The sequence below is a fragment of the Chelonia mydas genome, chromosome 6 (assembly GCF_015237465.2).
Source record: "Chelonia mydas isolate rCheMyd1 chromosome 6, rCheMyd1.pri.v2, whole genome shotgun sequence".
Classification (NCBI taxonomy): domain Eukaryota; kingdom Metazoa; phylum Chordata; order Testudines; family Cheloniidae; genus Chelonia; species Chelonia mydas.
In genome coordinates, this window is record NC_051246.2 from 84,306,432 (window position 1) to 84,321,212 (window position 14,781).

The 14,781-nt window shown below is 41.2% G+C and overlaps 1 protein-coding gene across 16 annotated transcripts in view; it reads right to left on the reverse strand.

Moving 5' to 3' along the window:
• The window catches only part of HEATR5A (HEAT repeat containing 5A), a 125,267-nt gene that overhangs the window by 59,457 nt on the left and 51,029 nt on the right, over window positions 1-14,781 (reverse strand). For all 16 annotated transcript variants that reach the window (XM_037900563.2, XM_037900561.2, XM_043549699.1 and 13 more), the window contains 4 exons: window positions 8,462-8,625; window positions 8,188-8,363; window positions 5,545-5,650; window positions 316-506 (listed from right to left, as the gene is read on the reverse strand). In XM_037900563.2, coding sequence (XP_037756491.1) covers window positions 316-506; window positions 5,545-5,650; window positions 8,188-8,363; window positions 8,462-8,625 — 637 coding nt within the window. The remainder of the gene's footprint in view (window positions 1-315; window positions 507-5,544; window positions 5,651-8,187; window positions 8,364-8,461; window positions 8,626-14,781) is intronic.

Sequence of the window (14,781 nt, forward strand, 5' to 3'; positions counted from 1 at the left end):
ACTGTGTTAAAAATGGTGCAGCAGCCAATTTTCAAGTCTTTAGATTTACCTGACTCAACTTCCATGGATGCCTGCATAATTTCTTTCTTTAACAGGCCTTTTTATAGTAACAGAAGCACAAGTTATGTGCATAAATTTGGCAATACTTTTGCCATGCATTTAAATGTATCCAAGATTCAACCACAGATAAGTTATTTTATAGGAATTAACTTCCTTTAAAATATTACAAATATTGAAGCCATGTTGAGTTTGCAAGTATTTGTATAAACTTGAGCAAATGACAACTTAATGCAAACATTTTTAAAAATGACTTACTTGTCAAAACTAACTTGGGCCAACCCAGCAGTGAAGGCACTGTCAGCAACCACTTGTGCCAGTCTGGCCAAAGATTCTGCAGCAGCACATCTTAAAAGTGGGTTATTGCTTTCCAAGGCACCCATTACTAAAGTCAGTGCAGGTCTTCTAACTTCTTCTGGACCTAAACTTCCCTTGCAGCTAGCCAAGTGCTAAAAATAAATTAACATTTTAATTGGTAAAACTGCATAATAAAGAACATTTTCCCTTTTAAATATTACATGACTCAGCAATAAAAACAAACATACATAAACATTTAATCTGGTTTTCTCAGAGAACACACTCTATTTAATATCAGTCAACTATGCGGCAACTATATTTGTACCCGTCCTTCTTTGCTACTGACATGTATGGCCTCGAGGGAAGTATAGTATACACTGATAAGCAACGTAATACACTCTAGGCATGACACTTCCACCATATCAAAAATAATCCTGATAAAAGAATTAATGAATGGGCTTTTCTCCTGGAGTAGTCTACAATAAGTAAATGCTTGTAACAGAAAACCTGGGAGAGAACATTAGGATGAAAAGCACGTAAAGAAAATAAAATAATAATATAGATTTAAAAAGTTCTGAGAGCACATGCATGTGATTGAGGCTGATAGAGAGCATTTGATAAAAACACTAGAATTCATTCAAGCAGTGTCCAATGAAAATAGGAATTGTCAAACTTCCTGTGGACTGGGACCTGGCTATTTTAGAAGCCAGCTGAGTCTCTGCAACTCTCCTAACAGAGCATTCCAGTGACAATGCAGATAGATAGATCCAGACACAGACTACCTGGTACTCTATTTAAAGTGTTCCATGGAACTATGTAACGTCTTTGCCAGAAGATCATACTAAGCCCAAACCTGATAGCATTCAGATTGAAAAGCACAACATACCTGTAGAATAAAGAAATGATGTTCATTAAAAAAACAACAACAACAACAACAAATCAGGCCTGGTCTCTACTAGGAAATTAAGTTGCATAACTACGTCACCTAGGGGTTTGGAAAATCCACACCCAGGAGCGACACAGTTAAACTGACCTAACTCCTGGTCTAGGCAGTGCCAGGTCAATTGCAGAATTCTTCTATCAACCCAGCTACCACTTCTCTTGGAGGTAGATCAGCGAGGCTGATGGGAGAAACCCTCCCATCAGCATAGGCAGCATCTTCACTGAAGCGTTACAGCAGCCCTGCTGCAGTATTTTAAGTGTAGACAAGCCCTCATTATGAACGGACACCCTCTTCTGAAATTTAGCAGAGCCGGAAGATCATGTCCACACAGAATTTTAAGGAAATCTCCACCTTTTGCTGTAGCATCTGAGTTTTACCATCACACTGTTCAAATCTGACTGCGCCTATTCTGGCGAATACCAGTGGAACTGCACAGGTGTGAGAGCAATGGTGGGAGATGTCCCTAAAACTCTCAATGTAGATGCAGCCAGAGAGGAAAGCATAATTTTCACTTCTATAATTTTCCATAATTCTGTTTGCCACTTAAGATAGTTAAGGTGCCTATCACCATAGTATCCAAGGGCAGACTAGGTAACACTAATGCAGAAAATATAACAGGTCCCTTTATGATGACAATGGCTAATTTTACCTAATATCAGCACATCCAGAGAAAGAAAACATCCCTAATTATATTTACAGATAGAAGGAAACTGGAAAGTTACATGAGAGCTAGGCATAAAGCATCTAACAGCCAAAAAGGTCTACAAGAAAAGAAAAGTGACAATCAACTCCAGAGAAAGAAAAGGAGTACTTGTGCACCTTAGAGACGAACAAATTTATTTGAGCATAAGCTTTTGTGGGCTAAAACCCACTTCATCGGATGCATGCAGTGGAAAATACAGGAGGAAGATATATATATATACATACAGAGAACATGAAACAATGGGCGTTCTCATACACACTATAAAGAGAGTGATCAGGTAAGGTGAGCTATTACCAGCAGGAGAGAAAAAATGATAATCAAGATGGGCCATTTCCAGCAGTTGACAAGAACATGTGAGGAACAGTAGGGGGAAAAATAAACATGGGGAAATAGTTTTACTTTTGTGTAATGACACATCCACTCCCAGTCTTTATTCAAGCCTAAGTTAATGGTGTCCAGTTTGCAAATTAATTCCAATTCAGCAGTCTCTCGTTGGAGTCTGTTTTTGAAGTTTTTTTGTTGTAATATTGCCACTTTTAGGTCTGTAATAGAGTGACCAGGGAGACTGAAGTGTTCTCCAACGGGTTTTTGAATGTTATAATTCTTGACGTCTGATTTGTGTCCATTTATTCTTTTACGTAGAGACTGTCCGGTTTGGCCAAGGTACACGGCAGAGGGGCATTGCTGGCACATGATGGCATATATTGTATTGGCAGATGTGCAGGTGAACGAGCCTCTGATAGTGTGGCTGATGTGATTAGGCCCTATGACGGTGTCCCCTGAATAGATACGTGGACACCGTTGGCAACAGGCTTTGTTGCAAGGATAGGTTCCTGGGTTAGTGTTTTTGTTGTGTGGCGTGTGGTTGCTGATGAGTATTTGCTTCAGGTTGGGGGGCTGTCTGTAAGCAAGGACTGGCCTGCTGGTAATAGCTCACCTTAACTGATCACTCTTGTTATAGTGTGTATGATAACACCCATTGTTTAATGTTCTTTGTGTGTATATATATATATCTTCCTACTGTATTTTCCACTGCATGCATCCGATGAAGTGAGTTTTAGCCCACAAAAGCTTATGCTCAAATAAATTTGTTCGTCTCTAAGGTGCCACAAGTACTCTGTTCTTTTTGCAGATACAGACTAACACAGCTGCTACTCTGAAAAATATATGTATATTTTTCAATTTATACCAAACATAAAAGGCAGGTAATTAACTCAGTCTGTAGTATTTTGTTATACTACTCTGAAACATCAAACAGAGGAACGATGAATTGACCAAAGGGAAACATTTTTATCAAAATATAATGCACTTTCAGGAAACATCCGTAAGATTTTAATGGGAAAAGTAAAAATGACCCTTTGTACATCCACATATTTGGAAAGGTGAACCATCCTGGTGTTTTGACACGGAGTCATTTCCAAATGAACAACATGCTATACAGCTACAATGACGACTACTCATGGTGCAAGAGGAGAGACACGTTTCAGTTAGCCTCTGAAATGTACATAAAAGTATATTCGGCCTATTTTTCTTCTCACTTTCACCACTTCCACTGACTTCACTGTAGTTACTCCACTTTTACACCAGAATCAGGTCCTGTGTTTCGAGGGTTTTTTGTTTGTTTTTTTTGAGAGAGAGTTTTACCTTTTACCATTCTAGTGGTTTTTCTCTGAATGAGACAACCACTTGCACTGGCAATATTAGTTGACCGATCCCTCTACCTCCTCTGGTCTGTGATGGTGTACTGCCTCCCGCTCCACCCTCATTTCTTTCTTTCTTTCTCTTTCTTCCTTCCCTCCCGAGTGCTGCTATCTACACTTCCTGACATCCAAGATCAGCATGCCTATTCCCATAGCTTCCAGCTGTGAACAGAGTGTTCCTAGAGCACTGCTACTGAAGAATCTGTTTTAATGGATAGGAGCACTACAGGACTGGTTTCATCATCTCCATTCTTTTCTCCACAGGGCACTCCAGATAGGACAGTGAGTGGGAATCGTCCCCCACTGGCAGCATGCTACAGAGTTGCTCCAGGTGCCAAAGAAAGAGAGCAAGATCCCTACATCCATGCCAACAGAGTCCAAACTAGCACTTCATGCAGTTAGGCTTTCCTTACACTCGCCAATGGCTGGATATGGGACACTAGATGGGGAGGGCTCCAAGTTACTACAGAAATTTTTTTCCCAGGTGTCTGGCTGGAATGTGCTCATGGTCTAACTGGTCACCATATTTGGGGTTGGAAACGAATTTTTCCCCAAGTCACACTGGGGTTTGGGGCTTTTTGCCTTTCTCTGCACTTGTTGGTTTGCCCTAGAGTAAATGGTGGAATCTTTGTAACTTTAAAGTTACACTTTAAACGTAAAGTCCTTAAAACAAGACTTGATGACTTCAGTAGCTCAGCCAGAGGTTATGAACCTATTACAGGAGTAGGCAGGTTGGCCTGCAAGGTGCAGAAGGTCAGACTAGATTATCATGATGGTCCCTTCTGGCCTTAAAGTTTATGAGATAAAGATAAACCCACTGCATCAATTTTTCCTCTGGCATAGTAGAGCCCTACTAACTCCTTTCCAAAGTGAAGTATAAACCCTGCCCTCCCTTACTAACTGGGCATTAGAAGAGTTTGCAAAGGATTCCTCCCTCTTTCATTGCAAGAGGAAAAAATGGTCACTGAGACCTCCCCTTCACTGGCGGGGAAAATGCCACACACATACACTTCAGAGAGAAAGGAGTGGGAGGAACAATATGCAGAAACCCATTTCCACAAAAAAGAATCTTCTGATGGGAGAGACAGAAAAAGGAAGCTAAAGATTCAGTAGTAAGGACACAGGAGATAGAAAATAATGAGAGGAAAAAAACAAAGAGAGAGAGATAGATAGCAGGGATGAAGGCTACAAAGAAAACATAGGAAAAGAAAAAGATGCTGAAAGGACAACCTTAATGAGAAAATTCAGTGGGGCAGAAAGGGGAGAGGATATTTCTCCCGAAAGACAAAATCAGAGTCAAGAAAATTAAAGGAGAGAAAGAAATCTCTAGACAGCAAGGAGAAAAAAAAATACGTGTGGTCTAGACTAACATTTTAGACAAACACTTTCTATACTACTAGAAAGAAAGCCAAAGAAGGGAAGAATGAAAGTGAGAGATGGACAGAGACAAGGAAATGTGAATAAAAAAAGGAAGGAAGGCAGAACAAACAAAACAGTCATATAGCTGCTAGGCTACTTTATTTTACTTCAAGTCTAGTATTTTATTCCTCTGTTAGAGGAGGGGAGATAAGAAATAAGGGAAGGTCCAACTGTGATCCCCAGGGGTTTAGGAAGGTGGAAATCTTCAAGCAGGTATTCCGTCTGAGAGGCTGTTAGGGTTGTGGGCTCCACCAACAGTTTATTTTTCATATTTGAAGACTGATCCTCAGATTGGTTCATAAATTAAAGCTGGTTACTGGAAACGATTACAGAAATGTTCCCCTGGTAGGGCAAGATATGAACTTAAACTGAATGACATCAAGTTTTAGCATCAAAACCAATATTTATAAAAAGAGCAGATTTACCTTCAGAAAACTAGAAAATGCTGATACAATGTTTAGTTGTACTGTCTGCTGTCGTGCTCCTTTTGTTTGTTTTATGGACGCCAACAGTTTGTCTAACACTTGGAGCCTTAAACCAAAAAAAGAAAAAAATATTGGTCAAGCTTTTTTTTTTTTTAAACTTCAAACAAAATCTTCAGATTATGGAAGCATCTGAGGAGCAAATGCAATGCTCCAAGCCTCAAGTGACTTCCCATATCCTACCATCACCATACAGTGGCGGCTTCTCATCAACTAATTTACATGCCAGTTGTTTGAGGTCAGCAGAGAAGCATTTTAATTCAGACTCCTGTCATTTGTTTTGTAGATAAAAAGAATATTATCCACTCTATAAGCTCTGTCTGGTATTGTACATACTTCAGGACAAGGACTACAATATTTGGGCAACGCATGTTTACCTTTTTACAAGGCCTTGTACATACATAAAACAACATAATGCTGAAGACGGGTTCAAGGAAGTAACAAAACTCTAGAAGGGAGCTTTAGAGGACTACATCGCCACCAAAACAAGTTAAGATAGAACACTCTTTCTAAGCTCCTTTTCTGAAGTAATATTCTCCAGATTTTCTCTTATTCCTTTCCCATCCTACTCTTTTGACTTTTCATTTACTTTGCTACATCCTCCTGCATGCACACACAGAGATCCCTTTCTTGCCTCTGCTTGACATCTCTGCCCACAAGATTTTTTTGTATTCCATATCAGCACATGTACTTCCACTATCCTTATGTACTTTTTTTGTCCTTGCTTCTACAACAGGATATTTATTTATAGATCATCCTTCATTATCTGATTACCAATGAGTGGTTCCTATTAAAGAGGCCTGGGTGTCTGGGAATGGTACAGTTTGGGATGCCTTATGGGCACAAAATTATAAGCAGTTATCTACAACCACCAGTGGAGGTCATTAGAAATAGATAAAGGAAAAAAACAAGACAAAAACAGCAAGGAGAAAAACAGAGAGAGAGAGAAGAGAGACCAGACACGCAGAAAAGAGCAAAACATAGAAAAGTAAAGTTAGTGAACCAAGAATAAGGAGAGAGATGGTGATAACTACACAGGAACGTATTTTGCGAAGTATTGTGGTAATGGTGCAAAGAAAGATATATGTATGTAAGTATTTGGGGATGGTGTGGGCAGGAAAGGACAATGAGATATCAGATGGGTCGTGGGAATGGAGGGAGATTGAGTGGCTCTTTCTTTCTTTCAACAGAAAACACTGCGTTAACTGGTTGATTCTTGCTAAAGCCCAGAGAATCAGCCAATTCCTATCTTATACCATCTCATCTGAAAGACCATATCACACACTACCATCTTTTTTCTGATTTAATAACCCTGAATAAGATTTCCTTCAGATCCTTCAATGCTTGCTGCTTAGTCAGCCAGAGCAGCTGCCCTATAGTGACTCAAAGCAGGGCTACTGCATACAATGGTACTGCAGCATTCCCAATTTATGCTGGCCAAGACACTGAGATTCAGGACCCCTAAAATGAGCTCTTTTCCTTGCATAGAATTACAGAGCATCATCACTAGCAATCATGCTCATTTCAGGATTAATTGTACAGTACTTTGAAAATGCAAAACATTATAAGTGATACCATTTATCCTCAATCAAATCTTATATATTCTAAGTAAATATTTTATTGTTGTTATATTTTTGTATTTAAAAAATGGAGAATGACCAACAGCACGAAAAAGTGTTGATGTTTTTCATCATTCAACATTCAATACTATCATAAAGCTAAATCAAAACAACTTTTTAAAAAACAGAACAAAGCTTTGTGGCGTCCGTTATGTTCTCGTGTGGTTGCAAATTACTGTTTTAGGGTACGTATTCTTGTTTCTTTTAGACTTTTCAAATGACTTTATTTTCCTTATTACTTTTCTAATTACAATTTTAAAAATATTTTTAGCCTGTCATTGTCAAGGATAGAGGATTATATTTTACTGTGATTTCCCACCCTTTCTCCCCTCATGTTCAAGAGCCCTTATAACAATTTGTATGCAATACAATCCTCTCAAGACAAAATTTTATATTTATCTGGAAAAAGAATTGTTAATGTACAATGTTCAGTATTAAAGACTACTACTAAGCATGGAAAGAAAACAATCATTAAGAATCGTCCTCCTAAGACATTTTATAATACTTTATACGTTTTCCATCCATGTTTAATTGACAGAGAAACACTGTATCTCATTCACATGCTATGTAACTGTGACACTGTGTACCTTTCCCAGACCTGAAGAACGCTGTGTAAACTTGAAAACTTGTCTCTTTCACCAACGGAAGCTGGTCCAATAAAAGATATTACGTTGCCCATCTTGTCTGTGCAATATAATGGTCCATTTTACTGGTTCTTTCTTTTCAGCAATACCAGTAACTGCAGACTGAGAGCTGAAATTTTCAGACTGTACATAAACTTCAGCCATAAATCTATGTTTTTAGCTCATGAAAATTCCCTTCATAATTCACACCTTCTATAATTCCCTTCATAATTCACACCTCCTATATTCACGAACCTTTAGTCTATATTTTCCATAAGATTTTAAACATTCTGACTCTCTTTAGGCTCTGTTTAACTAATGGTGAATTTAAGTCAATACTTTACCTTTGAGATTCTGCTACATGGGAAAATATAACTCCAAAGAGACGGACTGCAGCACTGATAACAGATAGTGCGGGAGGTAGAGGTTTAGGCACTGAATCACCTTCTGCAGCTTTCTCATAAATTGAATAAGGGTCATGCTCCAGGCTTCCTCCAGCTATATTGCTACCTAAGAGGAGCTGCAAAGGCAGAAATATGACAGTAACGTTTCCTGACTAAGTCACAAATCACTGCTAACCCTACTGTTAACTAATTGTTATACTAGTACTGCAAATACCTGCTCTTCAATAAATCTGTGGTCAGTCTCCTGCAAGGAAGGACCAAGTAAAAGAAGATCATCCTGGTGACAGAGAGGTGGAAGCAAGAACGTAGAGGCAGCCATTTGGTTATCAGTGGCAGTGAAGTCAGCCACTAGCTCCTTGAGAATAGCACAGAATCTTTCTGCAAAATTAGAGGGACAAAGAAAATAACTTTTATTCAAAATAATGATTAATTACTTCCCACTTGCAGTTTTGTGAACAAGGCATTTATACAGAAAAGCTGATTTACAATCTAAAATATTTCCTAAGACCTCCAACGCTGCAACTTCTTGTGATTGACAGACTACTGTATTCACATGGAGACCCACTGACTTCACTGGAGCTTGATGTGGGCAAACCAATCCATCTGCACACAAGAAGTTGTGAGATTGGGGGTCTTAGTTTTTATACAAGGCTAAATGGAATAAAATGCATCCTTTTCAAGTGACTCCAAGCCATTATTCTTCAATATAACTTACTTGGTGTGCAACAGATCAGTTAGCCAGGCTTGTGAAGATAGACAAATGCAAGTCCATGAAGAGAGATCAATTTCTCCTATCAATTTTCTAGACATTAGTGCCAAGTTAGAGTGGGATACATTACATGTCCAAATATGAATTCAAATATCTGGGAATTAGATGTTACTTAAAATACTCACCCTGTATTGACCGGGAAGAGAAAATCAAGAGAGACAATAGAAGTAACGGAGAAAGGAAGAGCAGTGGGGAGGAGAATGGACACTAAGAGGAAAGACAGTGCCAATACCAATGAAGCTAACAGGTAGGTGATACTGGCAGTAACACAGTAGTCCCCAAACTTTCTACCCCATGCCCCTTCATTGTCCCTTTGTGCTCCCCCCCCCCGCACCCCTAAGAGCCAGGAGTGGGGCTCGGGGGTGGGGGGGAATGTGGACAGGGATAATGGGGCTGAGGCTGGGGCCATAGCAGGGGGCAGGCATGCAGCCTCAGCCAGGGGCCAGGACCGATGGCCAGGGCCCCGGGCCAGCAGCCAGGACCCCAGGCATGGGGCTGGCAGCTGGGGCCAGGGCCAAGAGCAGAGCTGGGTGGTGCTCCCTCCATGCTCCCAGTGGGGGCTGGCAAAGGCCCCAGCTGTGCCGTCCTGAAAGTTCCTCTGCGCCCACTTAGGGGGGCACGCCCCACGGTTTGGGGAACTCTGCAGTAGAATGACAGTGTGTGTGAGTGTGTGACACAGAGACAGTGTGTGTGAGACACAGAGACTGAGTGTCTGTCACACAGAGTGAGAGAGAGTGTGTGTGTGTGACACACACACACACAGAGCAAGTGTGCTGGTGGCTGGGAAAGTTTCTGAGAGATGCCCTGCGCTGTCTCTTTAAGACACTCACTGAAAGCTCTCCTGCTCTGTCCTGAGCCCTGCTGTCTCCCCTTCCCCGCTCAGCAGAGTTGGGGTACATGGGCAGGGGGTGGGGGAGAGAGAGAGACAGACAGACAGATAGAGACTGTGTGAGCTGGCTGCTGGGGAAATCTCAGAAACAGTGCACTGTCTGTTTAAGAAAGGCACTCAGCCACTCACCCTTCCCCGCAGCAGCTCTGAGTCCTGAGTCAGGCTGTGTCCCCTCTGCCCTGCTCTGCAGAGATGGAGTACAGGAATGGGGAGGGACACCCTAACATCAGCATCCTCCTCCCCTTCCCCTTGGCACAGTCAGCAGGATGGTCGCAGGAGCAGCTGCAGGATGGCGCACCGTGGGAGGAGGGGCACCTGAACACACGCTGTCGGCTGTGCACGCTCTCCTAATCAGCTGGGCAGCACTTAAATCTATCCTGCACAGCCACTCAAGTGCACAGCTTACAGGCAACACAGGTCATGACTGAAGTCCAGGTATTGAAGGGTATGTGCTGTTCAGGAAAGACAGAAATAAAGGTAAAGGTGGTGGACTAACATTGTATATTAATGATGAGGTAGACTGTAAAGAAATCAGAAGTGATGGAATGGATAAAACAGAGTTTGTTTGGGTCAAAGTCACTTTGGGGAAGAAAGCTACCAGAGGCTTTCCTCAGATAGTACTTGGGGTATGCTACAGACCCCCAGGATCTGATTTGGATATCAATAGAGACCTCTTTAATGTTTTTAATGAAATAAATACTATTGGGAATTGTGTGATTATGTGAGACTAATTTCCCAGATATAGATTGGAGAACAAGTGCTACCAATAATAGTAGGGCCTAGATTTTCCTGGGTGTGATAGCGAACAGATTTCGCCACCAAACTGTCACCAAACCTACAAGAGGTGATGCCGTTTTATGTTTGGTATTGGTGAGTGGCGGATTACTGCACTACAGTATGGACTCGCTTATCTCACACAAGGATTATCAATGTACAACTTAATTTCACCATGCGTATTATTTCAGGCACACTTAAATCTACTCCTCTACCATGCTTACCAGGTCTCTGCAATATTGCTCCACCCAGTTCGCAGAGAGGAAAGAGTAGCAAAGAAACTGCGTGATATGTCACATCTACCATTAACTAAAGACTTGTTTAATTCACCACATGGTCGTCTGCCCTCATGATGCCCATTGTGAGTAAGTTTACTCGGTGAGGGATTTATGATACAGCTTCATGATCCGCAGAGAAAGTGACAAATAATCATCTTATCTGGGCCCCTACTCTACATCAACCTGGGTTTTATTTACCATTAAGGCAATGGAGCCTTCTCAATCGGTTTCATACCAAAGATGGTATTTGTGCTGCAGCAGAATTTCAGTAGTGTTTTAGAGACAATCCACTATGACAAACCATAACACACACTGTTGAGAACTGCAAAATGACTCAACTTCCTGGAGGTCTTTGTGCCTTGAACACTGTTGATAAGAATGCTGTGGCTTGTCTTGACCGGATTGCATACACCAAATAAAAAAATAAATAAATCCGTGAGTAGTGAGGACTTCACAGAAGAACTGGTTATAGGGGACTACCTTGGTTCAAGTCATCATGAGCCAATTCAGTTCAAACTAACTGGAAGGACAAACAAAAATATATCTGCAACTAGGGTCCTTGATTTCAAAAGAGCAAACGAAAAAATTAAGGGAATTAGTTAAGGAAGTGGACTGGAGTGGAGAACTCAAGGATCTGAATGTGGAGGAGGCTTGGAATTACTTTAAGTCAAAGTTGCAGAAACTATCTGAAGCAAGGGGAAATATTGTAGGGAAGGGCTGCAGATCAAGCTGGATGAGCAAGCATCTCAAACAGGTTATTACAAGAAAGCAGAAAGCCTACAAGGAATGAAAGACAGGAAGAATTGGCAAGGAAAGCTACCTCTTAGAGGTCAGAAACTGTAGGGGAAAAGTGAGAACTGCCAAAACCCTGCAAAGGAAATTAAAATCAATAGTAAACGTTTCTATAGTGATCTATAAAAAACAAAAAACACCCACCAAAGAAAGAAAAAGTGGGTCTGCTAAGCACTGAGGATGTGGAGGTTAAAGATAATCTAGGTCAGGGATTCTCAAACTTCATTGCACTTTGACCCTCTTCTGACAACAAAAATTATGACCCCAGGAAGGGGGACTGAAGCCTGAGCCTGCCAGAGCCCTGTCGCCCTACACGGGGGAGTGGGGGTTGGCCAAAAGTCCAAGCCCCACCGTCCCAAGCGGTGAGGTTGTGGGGAGGGGAGGAGGCGCCAAAGTCCAAGTGCTTCAGCCCTGCAACCTGAGCCCTACTCCCCAGGGATGAAGTCTTTGTGCTTCGGCCCCAGCAGATGCAGCTTGGGCTTCAGCTCCAGGCCTCGGGCTTTGGCTCCATGCCCCATCAAGTCTAAACACCAGCCCTGGCGACCCCATTAAAATGGGGTCACTATCCACTTTGGGGTCCTGACCCACAGTTTGAGAACCGCAGATCTAGGTCCAACTCCTAAATGAATACTTTGCCTCAGTTATTAATAAGTGTCATGAGGAGTTTAGGGGTACTGCCACAGTGACTAATGGAAATGAAGATATGGAAGTAGAAATTACCACATCTGATGTGAAAGTCAAACTCAAACAGATTAATGGGACCAAATTGGAGGGCCAGATACTCTCCATCCAAGAATATTACAGGAACTGGCATATGAAATTGCAAGCCCAATAGCATGGATTTTTAATGAATCCATAAACTCGGTCATATCCTAGGACAGGTATTTTGTTAGCAATTCTTCAATTTTTAAGAAAGGGCGAAAAATGATCTGGGAAACTACAAGCCCAGTTTGACCTCAATTGCATGCAAGATTGTGGAACAAATTTTGAAAGAGAAAGTAGTTACGGACATAGAGGTAAACAGTAATGGGGATACAATACAACACAGTTTTACAAAAGGTAGATCATGCCGGACCAACCTGATCTCTTTCTTTGAGAAGATAACTGACTTTTTAGACAAAGGAAATGCAATAGATCTAATCTACCTGGATTTCAGAAAGGCATTTGATACAGTTCCACATAGGAAATTATTAGTAAATTGGAGAAGATGAGGAGTAATATGAGAATTGAAAAGTGGATAAGGAATTAGTTAAAGGGGAGGCTACCATGGGTCATACTGAAAGGTGAATTGTCAGCCTGGAGGGAGATTATTAGCATAGTTCCTCAGGGATAGGTCTTGGGACCAATTTTATTTAACATTTTCATGCATGCCCTTGGCACAAAAAGTGGGTGTGCTCTAATAAAATCTGTTGATAACACAAAGTTGGGAGGTTTTGCCAATACAAAGGAGGACCGGAATATCATATTAGAAGAACTGAAGAACCTTGAAAACTGGAGTAATGGAAATGGAATGAAATTTAATAGTGCAAAGTGCAAGGTCATGCACTTAGGGACTAACAATAAGAATTTTTGCTATAAATTGGAGATATATCAGCTGGAAGCGACCAAGGAGAAAGCCCTGGGTGTATTGCTTGATCACAGGATGACTATGAGCCGCCAACATGACACTAATGAAATCCTAGGGTCATCAGGTGAGATATTTCCAGTAGAAGTAGGGAAGTGTTAGTACCATTTTACTAGACACTGGTGAGACTTCATCTGGAATACTGTGTGCAGTTCTGGTGTCTCATATTTAAGAAAGATGAATTCAAACTGGAACCGGTGCAGAGAAGGGATATTAAGATGATCAGAGGAGTGGAAAACCTGCCCTATGAAAGGAGACTCAAAGAGCTTGGCTTGTTTAGCCTAACCAAATGAAGGCTGAGGAGAGATTTGATTGCTCTCTATAAATACATGGATGGATAAATAGCAGGGAGGAAGAGGAGTTATTTAAGTTAAGTGCCAATGCTGTCACAAGAACAAATGGATATAAACTGGCCATCAACATTTAGGCTTGAAATTAGGCAAAGGTTTCTAACTATCAGAGGAGTGAAGTTCTAGAACAGTATTCCAAGGGGAGCAGTGGGGGCAAAAAATCTAATTGACTTCAAGACTGAGCATATAAGTTTATGGAGGGGACGGTATGATGAGATTGCCTACAATGACATGCAGACAAATATTCCCAACAGCCCGTGATGGGACACTAGGTGGGGAGGGCTCTGAGTTACTATAAAGAATTGTTTCCCAGGTGTCTGGCGACTGGGTCTTGCCCACATGCTTAAAGTCCAACTGACCTGGACTGGCAGAGACCCTGAGGTATTTTTACCTTCCTCTGCAACATGGGACATGTGTCACCTTCAGGTTTAAATTAGTGTAAATGGTGAATTCACTATGACTTGAAGTCTTTAAATCAAGATTTGAGGACTTCAATAACTCAGCCGGAGGTTATGGGTCTATCACAGGAGTGGGCAGGTGAGGTTCTGTGGCCTACAATGTGCAGGAGGTCAGACTAGAGGTTTATGATGGTCTCTTCAGGCCTTAAAGTCTATGAGTGTGGTGATCAGCTATCTGTCCTCCAGTAATATAGATAGCCAAGAAGCGTAGTATATACCCTCATATTTCAGGAGTTTGCACTCATCAAGAAGAGCATGAATAGACTACAGCAGCAAGTAGTATAATGATATTTTGATCAGTAATTTAACCTATAGGGTATTAAATAATTTTCTTCATTTTATCAGATTAACTTTTAGACAGGTCTTTGCCTCACTGTACATAAAGCACAATGGCACTAAGTATTTAGAGTCAGCATATTTTAAGCTATTCAAGTGTCACCACTATAAGAGTATGATTTGGAATAATTTTTCTAGATCACAGGCCCTGGTTCTCATGGGAGACTTCAATCACCCTGATATCTGCTGGGAGAGCAATACAGCGGTGCACAGACAATCCAGGAAGTTTTTGGAAAGTGTAGGGGACAATTTCCTGGTGCAAGT